This window comes from Cottoperca gobio, chromosome 22 (assembly GCF_900634415.1).
Source record: "Cottoperca gobio chromosome 22, fCotGob3.1, whole genome shotgun sequence".
NCBI lineage: Eukaryota > Metazoa > Chordata > Actinopteri > Perciformes > Bovichtidae > Cottoperca > Cottoperca gobio.
In genome coordinates, this window is record NC_041376.1 from 11,161,469 (window position 1) to 11,175,009 (window position 13,541).

The 13,541-nt window shown below is 42.3% G+C and overlaps 1 protein-coding gene across 3 annotated transcripts in view; it reads right to left on the minus strand.

The window, feature by feature from the left end:
* Window positions 1-13,541, minus strand: part of eml5 (EMAP like 5) — a 35,959-nt gene that overhangs the window by 7,222 nt on the left and 15,196 nt on the right. For all 3 annotated transcript variants that reach the window (XM_029460375.1, XM_029460374.1, XM_029460376.1), the window contains 21 exons: window positions 13,208-13,464; window positions 12,854-13,066; window positions 12,603-12,770; window positions 10,743-10,849; window positions 10,527-10,645; window positions 10,205-10,391; window positions 9,924-10,029; window positions 9,476-9,569; window positions 7,741-7,841; window positions 7,462-7,655; window positions 7,204-7,315; window positions 6,897-7,024; window positions 5,318-5,459; window positions 5,066-5,218; window positions 3,839-3,970; window positions 3,615-3,703; window positions 2,429-2,605; window positions 2,098-2,299; window positions 1,890-2,016; window positions 1,602-1,616; window positions 458-466 (listed from right to left, as the gene is read on the minus strand). In XM_029460375.1, coding sequence (XP_029316235.1) covers window positions 458-466; window positions 1,602-1,616; window positions 1,890-2,016; window positions 2,098-2,299; window positions 2,429-2,605; window positions 3,615-3,703; window positions 3,839-3,970; window positions 5,066-5,218; window positions 5,318-5,459; window positions 6,897-7,024; window positions 7,204-7,315; window positions 7,462-7,655; window positions 7,741-7,841; window positions 9,476-9,569; window positions 9,924-10,029; window positions 10,205-10,391; window positions 10,527-10,645; window positions 10,743-10,849; window positions 12,603-12,770; window positions 12,854-13,066; window positions 13,208-13,464 — 2,832 coding nt within the window. The remainder of the gene's footprint in view (window positions 1-457; window positions 467-1,601; window positions 1,617-1,889; window positions 2,017-2,097; window positions 2,300-2,428; window positions 2,606-3,614; window positions 3,704-3,838; window positions 3,971-5,065; window positions 5,219-5,317; window positions 5,460-6,896; window positions 7,025-7,203; window positions 7,316-7,461; window positions 7,656-7,740; window positions 7,842-9,475; window positions 9,570-9,923; window positions 10,030-10,204; window positions 10,392-10,526; window positions 10,646-10,742; window positions 10,850-12,602; window positions 12,771-12,853; window positions 13,067-13,207; window positions 13,465-13,541) is intronic.

A 13,541-nucleotide genomic window follows, 5' to 3' on the forward strand; every position in this document is an offset into this window, starting at 1 on the left:
CTTGTTTTCTTCGGTGGGATAATAAAAAATAAAAAAACTGTCAAGGCTTCTTGTATCACGAGAGTGAACAGAGTTTGGGATAACCAGCGAAGCAATGAAAGGACGAGGTTTGAATAAGGCGACTGAGTGGGAATCAGCCACTGTAAATAAAAATCAAAGTTCTAGGAAATATATGACATGACTGGAGCTTTGTCTGTTATCCCCACAGTCAATACAAAGTCATTAAAAGATTCAAAAACATCTCTAATTAAATATCATGTCCGTATTACTGTAAAGACTGTGAGGACAAACAGGGTGGAAAAGGAAAACACTAGTGTGTAACAAACGGACATCAGCCATTGGCTTCATGTTTAATCTATAAACTTCTACATGAGGCCAAAGTGTCTCTATAATACATAATATATATACTTTTTATAATATATAAAGTAACACAGTCACCAGAAAGTGAGCATCTTACCTCGACCCTCTTCATGGCAGCAATAACAAAGAGAAATTAAGAATTACAAAAAGGTTTCTCACAACGTTCACTGCTGCCCGGCGGACACACACGAAACACACGACACACACGACACACACCATCTCAGCCGCTGAGGACACAAAACACACGAGTCAGCACCACTGTGTAACCATGACAACTAAAGTCCATTTCCATGACAACGGCTGCCCAGACGATGCTGTGTGGATGTTTGCATAAAAGCAATAAAGAAAATCTGGAACTCAATAAACCTGAAGCACCAAAGTCTGTGAATTAAAGATGGATTATAACAATCTTGTAATCACTGTTTACTGTAGCGCTACAGAGACGAGTTCTAGTAATCAATTAGATGAAAGATATTAAATTAATAGGCAACTATTTTGATAATAGGCGATTCAGTTTGTGTCATTTTGTAAAATTCAGATTCCAGCTTCTTAAATGTGAATATTTTCTGATTTATTTACTTCTCTTTGACAGTAAACTGGATATATTTGAGTTGTGGACAAAACAAGATATGTGAAGACGTCATCTTGGGCTCTGGGAAACACTGATCCACATTTTTCACCATTTTCAGATATTTTACAGACCATCAATCGATTAGTCGGAAAGATAATCGACAGATGAATTGACAATACAAATAATCGTTAGTTGCAGCATTAGTTTACTGTACAATAAGACATATAAACAATCCTTCCTTAAAAAGAGGATATCTTAAGATTTCTAATATCCCTCTCTGCTTTGATGTGTGAAGTTAACCCACTTTAATCGTGCCGTTTCCCTTTGTGTGTTTCCCTTGTGTAAATCCCAGATATTATTCTGCTGACTACTAAAATGGGTATTAAAGTACATTTCACTTTTAAATTGTCCTGCCAGACAGACCAGCAGCTCATTAGCAAGTGAGTCAACACCCAGAAGAGGAACACATCCTCAAAAGTGAATTCCTAAAACAGCTGCATTTGTACTGAGGAAACTTCACAGACATCAAATCATTTTATAGAAACTTCAAGAAGTGAAACATTATTTAGTCAGATAATATGCCACCCTTTCTTCTGTAATAACACATTTGAACTATTCCCACTGCTTAACCTTTTGTTCAAAATCAATATACATGAACACCAGAGCTTACCTGACCACCCCTTGTCTTCAAGTAGAATTAAAGAACGAAGCAGGACAATGACAGATGGACAGTCATTAAAGGAAAGAAGAAGAGCAGAAAAAGCTTAGTTATTTCAAAAGGGCAGGGACAGGGCAGGAATTTTCACGCAGGAAAAGAAAAGATAAGTTGACTGAAGAAGGCAGGTGTGGCTTCATCTTGATGCAGAAGACTTATTTTGTGAACTATGACAGGCAGACATTCCTAAAAGTTCTCCTTCTGAGCATCTGCAATTCTCATCATAGCTTCAATGACGGATACCTTTCGTCCACAGAGGGCTCTTTCAGCTGCAGGTGGGGTTTCACGCCCGTCATGGGTCGCATGTTGGTAGATAAGGCCTTAATGGTGTAGTTGATCTCGTTCTCTCTCGTCACATCGCTGTCATAACCTGGTGGAAGACGGGATGATGCAGCTTTTAGCAGCAGAAACATGCCATGAATAAACAGCTAAAAGGACGCTCATCTCTAACCTCCATCATCCTCGCTCTCGATGTCCGACTCTTCGCTGTCACACTGTTTGAATTCCCGGTGGCCCTCCTGCTCGTGGGCCCAGATCATGAGGCACGTGTCGCCCCCGCCGACCGTCACCAAGAGGCTGTCGTCATGGGTCCATCGCACATTGGTGACATGTGTGCTGTGGGCCACATAGCGTTTGAACTTTGCATACTTCCCCTGGGGGAGAGGGACAACATTTGTTTAACACTTGTGACATTAACACAGACATTAACATAACATTTGCATAAGCCCAAGCCATGAGGCGTTCAGCCCAGATAATACAAATAATTATAAGCATTGTCTTACTTTGACGGGGTATCTGAAGAGCTTGACGTATCCCAAGTCGTCTCCTGTTGCTAGCACCTTCCTGTCGTTACTAAGGCAGGCGGCGGTCACCTCAGTGACCTCGTTGATCAAAGGCCAGATGCCCTCAACAGACGTTCCCAGGACACACGTCCACGTGCTCCAGTCTATCTTATCCACCTGAGCCAAGTGAGTGAAGATTCATTTATATACTTTTTAAAAATGACAAAGTACTTCACAATGAAAGCATTAACTATCAAAACAGGCGGTATAGTAACAAGAGCAACACAATTGCACATCCTGCACTAAACTATCATATTGTTATTTTGTATTAGTATTTTTTATAATTTTTCCATTCTATATTTATGTTTTTGACTTTTGTAGTATTTGCCTGTATTTGTTTTTTCCTCTTATTATGTTTACAGTACGCACCAAGACAAATTCCATGTAAGTGAAAACCTACAATATAAACCATATTCTGATTCTGATAGCACATAACAATTCAGACATGTACACAGGAGCTTCTAACGGCAGCAAATACGCTGTAGAGAGCCGGCACTGGATTAATGTGCGCTCTCATTGTCTTTATTAGAATTAGCATTTTGAACCATCCGCGGACGAGCTACAGCAAAATGTCAAACTGTTCCTTTAAAAGGTCCCAGAGACTGCTGCAGGGTCTCTCAAGGCCAATTATAGGGAAGGGAGGAAGGAAGGAAGGAATGAAGGAAGGAAGGAAGTGAGGAAGGAAGGGAGGAAGGAAGTAAGGAATGAAGGTAGGAAGAGCAGAATTACTGTCTCAGCCTCAGTCAATAATGATCCAGTGATCAACAGTGAAATGCGTGGGAGGGGAAAGTGAATGCATCATGGCGAGGTGAGACGAACGAGCAAAGGTAGGAGAAGACAGCAAGACACGACCGAGCAGCATCTATCATCTCTGACCCTTATTTTCTTAATGCTTCCCTCTCCGCTGTGTGCCTTACAAGGTGTCTGAATGTCACGCTGTATTAAGAGGACTCTAAACAATATCCCACTTCCACTGCCACCATTAGAATGATACTGGTGAAAAGTGGGCCGTGATAATGCTTCACTGCTCTTCCTCGAGCGAGCTTACTCTGATCCCAAAGGGAAAATGTGGGCCAGCAACTACATCTAACCAGTGCTGCTCCCTGTGCCGTCTCTCTCTGCTTACCTCTGTAGCTGGGATCGTCTGCCTCTTGCCGCGGGGGGCCTCGAAAAAAAACTGCTCTTTTGCACCTGTGTTGACTTGGAGTAGTTTTCCTGTGAATAAAAGAGCCCAGTGGGCCGTGATGTTTAACAGCTCTTTAACGGAGACATTTTGAATACATAATTGGTTCTTTTGCAGTCGTTTGCAAGGATTTACTGAGACAATAGTATTCAAGGAAGCGTGTTTACCTCTCTTGTCCCAGTCCAGATGGGTAATGTAGTTGAGGCATCCTTTGCACACCCCAACACGTTTGCTGCTCATTACATTGTAAATATCCACAAAGGTGTCTCCTGATGCTACTGCGAGGTACTTCCCAGCACCTGAGCAAACACAAGAGAGAGGAGTGTCAGTCTCAGACAGTGGCTCCACCACTTAGGTCCAAAATTAAATATCTTAAAAACCATGGGATTGATTGACAGGACATTTTGCTCAGACATAGATTTCCCCATCAGCATCGATTTCAATAACTTTGGTATTTCCTTAACGTTTCATCTAGTGCCTTTATCAAGTCAAAAATGTATTTCGGACAATATTTTGGTTAATAACTGCAAAACTAATGACGTTACCATCAGCCTCAGTGTTTAGTGCTAATAGCAAATATTAGCATGCTAATACTCAACTAAGATAATGAGCATGCTAAACATTATACCTGATAAACACGCGAGTGTGTCTATTTCTCCAGGGTCCTATGTTCCTCAATATCCTCTTAAGATGACACTTTCAAAGGGTTTTATGTTCTCAGTTTCCCGAGGTCAAAGGTTCAATGGGTCATGATGAAATAACCCACCTCCAGCTTATAGCCTACTGATGTTAGACTCCTTGAAAGCTATGCCCTAAAACTTGCAGGCCAGAGGATTTTCTTTTTTCGCCACAGTGACTGAACGGATATTTTGCCATTTAAACTGCATTTGAAACCATCTCCCTTCATTCCCTTCAAGACCAGTCTCTTACAATGTTAGTTTATATCAAGAACATACAGTATGTCCCTGGGAACATAGGGATGACCCCATTTGAAACATACTGAAACACATTTCCTTCTACTCGTAGGCTCTCAGGGACCCATGGGTGTTGGGTTGAGAAACAGGATCCATTGCATTGTGGACTGAGGTTAAGTGTCCAGGCGAAAGAGAGTTTAGTTTCTTGCTCTCACTTTGTCCGCCCTTACTGTTTCTCAATCCTCTTTTGCTGCCTCTCTGTCTGGCCTTATTACAGAAAGCCATTCATTTGGGTCAGGCCTGCAGCAATATCTCCCCCACTGACAGTGGGAGGGAAATATGTAGGATGCTGAACTTCTGCATCCTACATACTCTAAGATGCTTTGAAGGGCACACAGATTTCAGAGGCCTATTTACTTCTCAGACAGGATTTCAGGGGAGTTTTGTCAGGCTGAAGGAATGGGGAGGTGAGCGGCAGACCTGGAGAGAATCTTATATCGGAGATGATGTCCTTGCGGTGGTGGAAGGACACCAGGTCCTCCAGGGTGTCTGCGTTCACAATGAGGAAGCTGCCGTCATTCAGTCCCACCGCCAAAGCTTTGCCATCAGGAGAGAAGCAGCAGCATCGGCCGCCTGTGAAGGACAATGTGTTTGTTAAACCCCTGGGGCCAGTGCACTTCCACTTCCTGTCAGAGAATGCACTCATCTGTTAGTATTTGAGCAGTGACTCACCTTTCCTGAGCTTGCGTACAGCCAGCATGCAGTGGCTGGGTGAGAGGTCCCATATGCGCAGGGTTTTGTCATCGCTGACGGTGGCACAGAGAGGGAGATGGGGATGAGTGGCCAGGCCCCACACTTCACCTTCCATGTGACCCTGCAGACACATACAATAGAGTAAATATTTAATTTGTTGATGGTCGACTCATTCGAAAAAAGTAGCAAAAAAGTATTATATTTGCTTATCCCTGTGTACAGATTTTCCCGCCCTAAATTTGCTTACAGGACTAATACATGATTTAAATATCAGTGTTTGTATTAAATATATCATGATTTTTTGTCAGCCCCAGAAAAGCCTAAAAAAGTCTTAAGTTTCTCAGTACTTTCTGTTTTTGCAATTGCACAGATTACAAACTCAAAAGAAGTTGTCGGTCATGTTACAACATGAACATCTGCCTAATGTCTTTATGTTCCTCCTCTCTGGCAGTGGGCTCAGATATCCACCCCGTATTATAATCATCTTTGATATCCCACAGGGTTTACATAGTTAGCCTGTTACCCAACAGCTGAGGACAATCTTTGGCTTTCTCATCAATCAATCCCATCCATCAGAATGTGCTCGTGTAGTTTAAAGCATTTGAAAAGGGCAATCAATAGCATTCACTCTGTCTGCCTACAACAGGGGGGCCTGGCAGACGCTGCAGGACCACTTAAGTAAATTAACAATCTCCCATTAAGCAGCAATAATTCATCGCCATTTATAGCCACCTCCTTGGTGAATCTGAGTCGCTGTGCAAAACAGATAGCAGTGGTGTAATAATCACACTGAAGGACAAAGCTGGTAGGTTTGTATGTTTTAGCCTATTAACCACAGAATGGATATAAATCTGTTACTGCAACGTAACATGTATAAGATGTATTTCTTATGTTTATGCTTTTGCAGCAATACAAATAGTCACAAGCAACTTAAATTAATAATCTCAAAGATTTATATTTAAATAAATGTATGTTATGTCTATTTTCAAATGATGTAACACAATGGTGACTGATTACTGATAAGTGCTGCAATATTTTGCCTGTGGCACACATTGATTTTTGTCACAGGAAATGCAATGTGTTTGTCAGTGAGCTTGAGCTTGTCAAAAATGCATCAACAAAACAAGACAATGGTTATTTTGGGCATTTTCTGACAGCGAATCAGTTTGAATACGACAGGGAGTAATGGATGAGTCAGGAGCAGCCGCGAGACAGGCTGCACACCTCCAACTACTCAGCCAGGTAACCAGCTGTTTCACATTCTCTGTTAGCAGACTCATGCTGTGTGCAGCATAAAATCAGTTGCTCACAGAATGATGGAAAAAGGTGAATTATTGCCTGCCTGTAATCCTGAATTAAGAGTAACCATGAACACCGATATGTCACACTGCTCATGCCAAGAAAATGACACTTCAGTGCGTCTTCAACCTTTCAAATCTTCACTAGCTGGGAAAGTCACCTTACAGACTCCCAGCTCCTCGTGATTAGTGTGGGATTGTGAAGCTCAGGTGGAATCTGTATATCTTTAGAGTAGTGATTGGGGTTATTTTTATTTTACCTGGACCAGCAGAGTGATGGGGCCACTCTTGTCCACCTCCAAGATCTCTCCGTTCTTGGTCCCCACCAGGATATGGCCATGGCCCAGAGATATGGCACGTATGGAGGGGTTGTCCTCCAAGAGCAACCCTGTAGAGACAATGATTTATAGAGACCTTAGCTTGAACCAGGAGGCAATCTTCATCTCAGCTAAAAGCATTGAATGTTTTAAATGGATTTGCATTGCAATGCTTGTATTACATCTCTGGAACTAGAAAGAATGATCCAAGGACAGTGGAGGACAACTGTGAACAGGATGACCATTTTACCTTTAGAGCCCGGAGCTAGGACCGCTCGCTTGATGGCGTAAGTCTTGAGGCATCTCTCGAAGGTGTCGTCCCACAGAGCAACTATACCATCCTTTCCTCCAGTCACAAATCCCTACAGGGTTTGAACATGTCACTGTCAGATCAAATTCAATACTACGCACAATAAAAGCGAGATGGCCGGACAAAAAGGGAGACGGACATGAAAATATACTTCTAATCTAATGTTGGTCAGTGATAGAGCCTTTTCCCCTGATGTACCTTTTCTAGAGCGTGCACACTGAAAACAGGGCCGTCATGCGCCTTGACAGTCTTCATCAGGAACATGTCCCTCCAGATGCAAATGTCGCCCGCGCATGTGCCTGAGAACACCATCTCCTCCGACCAGCCGTACACAGCGCACATCATAGTCTCCGTCTTCCCCATGTTCCCCTTGCGCCCAATTAGACCACCACCTGAAAGTAAGACACAGCTAAGCCAGAGTTCTGCTCGTTAGAGTCTCTGCTCGTCAACAAAAAAGAAAACCCTCAGGGGTCTTACCAGCCTTATGCCAAAACTTCATGTGCTTCACACCCGCTGTTATGAGCTTGTCAGGAAGGTAGGGATTTATTTTGACAACGAATATCTTGTCCTTGCTTCCCCTGAAAAATATGCATGGAGGAAAAACATTTTGACATTTTTTATGCATTCACACACTCATGATGTTTTATCTATTCTTATACCTCGGTCCTGAGAGAAACAACCTTTAATAAATCCGTCTCACAGATACGATGTGTCACGTAGCACAAGGGCTGGAATGAAAGTGTGAAATAATAATAAACCGGTATTGACGATGACCGTGATATTTTAAAAATGAAATATTGGAATGATGTTAATAACACATACATGATAATATTGTGTAATTAATCCAGCGCCTCTTATATAATTGGTTACAGAGGTTACCATGGTAACAGACTCTCTCTCACCTCCCTCCACTGTCTCATGTGTAATTCATTTACCAAAAAAGAGATAAAAACGATGATTTATTTGTTCTAGATGTCACAATAATATTTGTTTTAGAATAGTTTTCTAAATGAACTGATCATGGAACAAGAGTACAGAATACTAAGATAGTATTGACCTTAAAAAGCACCCTCACAACTTTAGGTCACATTTTCAGGGATGGCTACCTATTAAGCATTACAAACACACTCGAAAAATAAATACATTTACTGCAACTGTGTCTTTGTTTTGCCCTCTTTGTTGCACAACGTGAACATTGGGTCCGTCTAATGATGGACCCGTCTAATGATGGACAATACCTGACACTTCAAGTTCTCTAATCGTTGCCCTTTGTGCTCCTCTCCCTCTAGCACCCACTCCCCCTCTCCCAGCTGAAGACTAGACAGTGCACAAGCACAAGCTAGGCTCTGTCAGGCCCCATTTCGCCCGCCTCACTGCACTGCCCACCAGGGTCTGCAAAGGAGATTAGTGCAGCTCCAAGCTGTCCCTGAGCTGCAGTGAGAGCCTGGCACACAACACGCAGGAGAGCAACCCGCAATGCACTGCTCCAAACTAGCCAGGGGGAATGAAGTAGATACTAAATATGAACATCAAGTAGGACAAGAAACAAAGCAAAAGCAAAGATATTTTGGGATGTGGATGTTTTCCAGTTAGATACTTCTGCTGGTTTCCAGGTTATATCACCCGCCGTGAGTTTTATTTTTAGTCTTTATGCTCCAATTTGTTTCAGCCATGAGATGAACTGCTTTTCATTTATCCTTTTTATTACTTGATTGTTTTTACAACCCATTTGCCTTTTATGTATCATTTTATAACGTCAGAAACAAGGTCTATTTCTAAGGGACACATCTTTTTTCTTAAAATGTTTCAATGGCAAGATAAGATCTAATATATCAAGGAGCCACACTTGGCAAGATGAGCCCATGCAAGATTAAAAGTAATTGTCTTTAATTATGGATCTGCAGATGGGGCCCTGGGGCAAACTCCTACTCTAACTATTCAGGGTTAAGTGTTGCAGTGGAGCCGCCTCGTAATCTAAAAAGGTAATTCCCCTTCTTTGCTCTCTTCCATCAATCACGCTGCCAGCTCTGCACAGCAAAGTGGATTCAATTCAACTCTCATTCGTAAATGTCCATATTTAAACCAAAAGCACTCAAACGATATTTAGAATTAACAGGAAGGTTTGTCAAAGCATTTTAGATGTGGGGCTGCGTTCTGCATGCTGAAAGGCCTACCTGCAGCCGTGTAAACACTGTAATGTAACTGTACTAACCGCATGGCAGAGAGCTTCTCGCCCTTCCTCCAGTCCCACAGCACAATGGTGTGATTGTCGTCCAGCCCCACCGAGGCCAGCCGCTTGCCATCAGCTGTGGGGGGAAAACCAAAACCACTCAGTACAGCACGGACAGAGCCAGCTCCTTCTTTGGTTCAGTGATGTTTGGCCCTTGTTAGCAACATGAAAGCAGCCCGGAGGGTTTGATCGGCAGGTGATTCAGGAACACCGACACACAGATCACTGCGCTGCTTCTGTCTGGGGCCGATTAAGGGAAGCAGATCTACCTTGATTCAGTCAGACTGCCGAGACTGAATCAAGGTACTGTGAAAGAAGTTTTTTTGTTCCCCTGTGAAAGCAAAAGTGTGTAGAGCACTTGTGAAAATAAAAAGTATGTTATGTTTAATCTGAGAGCTAAAGACAGTCTGAGAAAACAGAACTGAGTTACCAGAAAAGTCAAGAGCGCACACTCCGAGCTGGTGGAAACCCCTCAACACAGACATGGGTTTTAATGTTTCTGTGTCCCATATATGGATAGCGGAATCTCTGCCGACCTGGAAAGACAAGAACATCCAAAGTATGTACACAATCTACTTAATTCAAGCCATTTACACAAGAGAATGTTGAGTCAAATAAGGCAAAGAATCTCTCTCAGCTCATCTCTGAGGAGCCATGAACTAAACGGGAGAAAAACGTTGAATATTTTAAGTTAGAAGTGCTGGCAGCTACCTGGCCTGTTGCTACAAAGTCCTTCAGGGGGTGGATAGCCAGACAGAGGATCTCATCATCATGGCCCATGTAGAAACGTTGGGTATTCTGCTGTCTGTTGTACACAACCCCAATGGCAGCTACATGGTAGACTATCTCCCCGGTCTGAGTGTAGAACAGGTTGCTCCGGCAATCATAACCCCTGTAGCTACAAATGTAAAAACAAAAAGGAGAAAAAGTCTATATAAGTGTCTCCAACTTCAAAAAGATTGTCTACTTGAAAATCATCTTACAATACTGGCCTATCCAGTTTCTCTTTTATGATGCTACAGATTAAGCCTACCCATGAATGAAGTGCAGCTTCACTCCGCTCCCCGGTGGGCGTTCTCGCTTCTTCATGGCCGTGGCTCGATGCTTTTCTTTGCACTGCTCTTTGAGTTGAGGTAGATCTTCTTTATAAACCTAGATACATGTAGAAAAGTATGTACAATCTCTGTTGATATGACTCTCACAGAGACATGTTCAAAAAGGGTTGAACATCATTGATATAATCACAAACCTGTCGTTGATACGTGAGCTGCGTCTCCTGCTCGATTTCTGAGTCCATCTCTGGTACGTCTGACTGATCAGAGTCCGACTCTTCACTGTTAGAGTCTGCCAAGGTCTCTGCGGGCAGAAACAAGGTTGCTTCACACCTCGCCAGTAAACCTTTCCTTGCCTCTAAATCAGACAAAAATCCCACTGCTCACAAAGTGACAAATATTGCATCCTGTTTTAGTTGAAGAGAGGGTCAATTGTGTAATAATCCTGTGACATCTCCTATTTATCAGGCAGCTGTGCTTGACAGTGACATCCCTCAAGACAAATGTATACAAATGCTGATGCAGCACAGTGAAGCCGTGCCAAGACAAGGCAATAAGCAGAACTGGCAGCTAAGGGCGGCTACTCACAAGATCCATTAGGAAAATTAAAAAAGGAAAGGCGGTTAGTATGTGCTTTCATTTCAGATAGCACATCTGCGCTCTGTCTCTGGAAAAAATATGACTTGGGAATGACAATGCAATTATACTTTTCAGGCTTTGCTCACTTTTATTGGATTTGTCTTAATTAACGGGATGGTTGTTCCTTTGCAGAGCTTTATAGAACTGGGAGTTCAGGAGCAAAAAGTACAGGAAGGGAACAATCCACTACGTTGCTCTCTAGTGGTTTAGCATGTCAAGTTCAAGAGGCTGACGAGAACAGTATGGGTGCTCACTATGTAACAGTTACATTCATAAAACCTCCAACATAAACACACTCTTATAAATGTTTTCTTTAAAATGGGTTGATATTACCTCAATTACTGAGGGAATAGTCTTATTTTAAGACCGGTAGCCTACTAGACATTTTAAGAAATGAAGCTTAAACTATTTGCTTTTTGCAAGAGAGGTAGATGATAAGATTACTATCAAGCTTATATCTGTGCTTCAAAGGAATAGTTTGATGTTTTGGGAAATATGCTTAAACCCTGAGAAGATTTATGCCACGGTCATATCTGTGAGGTAAATATGTTGCAGCCAGGAACTGGTTAGCTTAGCCTAGCTTAGCATAAAGACTGGAAACCTGACCGACGGTAACACAAAGCATCTCTAAAGCTCACTAAATAATGTGCTATATATCATTTGTTTAATCCGTACAAAATGTGCTGTTTTAAGGTAGGTTGTGTGCCAGACTCCCAGAAGTTCTTGGATTAGACAAACAAGGCATATTGATAACATGAGTGAGCTTTACAGGTGCTGGTAAAGCACATTTTTGTTGTGCAGAGCCCAGGCTAGCTGTTTACCCTTGTTTCCAGTCTTTATGCTAAGCTAAGCTTACCGGTTGCTTGTGGTAACTTCATATTTTACATACAGACACTAGAGTTGCATCAATCTTCTCATGTAACTCTTGGCAAGAAAACAATTAAGCATATTTGTATGTCAAACAACTCCTTAAGTATGGAGCTCAATCCGAGAGATGATTAGCCTAGCTAAGCATTAAGACTGGAAGCAAAAGGAAACAGCTAACCTGGCTCAAAGCTTTGAAAACAATATGTCTACAACAAAAGTCTATAGTTTGCCTTGTTCTTTTCTTTCATTGTTCATATGTATTTTTGTGAATGTGTCAATAAGTGATCTTGTGCAGTGTTGATAAGCACACTGCAGTCATTGAGGGGGAGATTGAGTCGTCATCAAATGTTCCATCACCACTCAGCCTAATGTGATAATGTTTTGTTGGCAGAAGCGTCTCATTTAGTGAAATAAATCATACAATAATGCACGTCACTGGTCTCCACACAAAGCTACATCAAAATGTAACAGAGTAATATTACTAATTGAATTGATTGGAAGGTGCACACGCACATTACGGTAAACTAGTGAGGGGCAGGGCATCATCTTACCTTGTGGCGCTATATGTACAGCCTCTTTAGACTTTCTCTCGGGAACAAACTTCCACTGGAACACTGAGTGATCAGCACCACCAATAGTTATGACCCACTGGTAGTCATGTGACCATCTGGCGTTAGTTATGTGGGCTGAATGACCTAAATACTTTTTAAATTTTGCACCTAAAAGCAGGAGGAAACATATCAGTAACACAGCAGATAATAACATTGGAACTTATGTATTTAACTATCCTTTAAAACGTTACCTTTTTTTACACACGGATATCGTAAAAGTTTGACTAATCCATAGTCGTCAGCTGTTACTAAGACTTGATTATTAAAGTTGGCGTCCACAGAGTTAATGTCGTTGATATCCGAGTACTTGGGCCATATTCCATTAACCTCAGGGCCCAACACACACGTCCATGAAGCCCACTGTACCAGCTTCAGCTCCTCCCTGTTGGTCACCTCCTTCCCACCTCAACAGAAGACACATTTTATCTCACAAAGAAGCTCCGTAACAGTGTCATATCAAAGCAACTCTTTTTTTGGCTTTTGGATTTCCCGTATTTTACAAAGAACATGATTCAAATAGTCGCAACGAGGGAACCTGGACTTACTTGGCATCCTGTAGAAAAGCCTCCTGCCACTGCCGTCATTGATCTGCAGGAACTTGCTGTCCGTGGACCAATCCATGTGTGTAATGAAGCTGTTGGAGCCGATGCACTCGCCCACTTTCTTGTACCTCTGCACCACGCCATAGATGTCCACTGAATTATCATTAGAGCCAACTGCCAAGTGGGCCCCATCGGGGGAATACTTCAACTCATGGATGGCTTCCTTCCTGTCCTTGATGTGGACCACCTCTGTCATATCTCTGCAGGGGAGCAGAGAAATGTAGCATGAATGAGGAGCTAAAATGGGCACAAAATGATGAAGCTCTTCATCACAGTA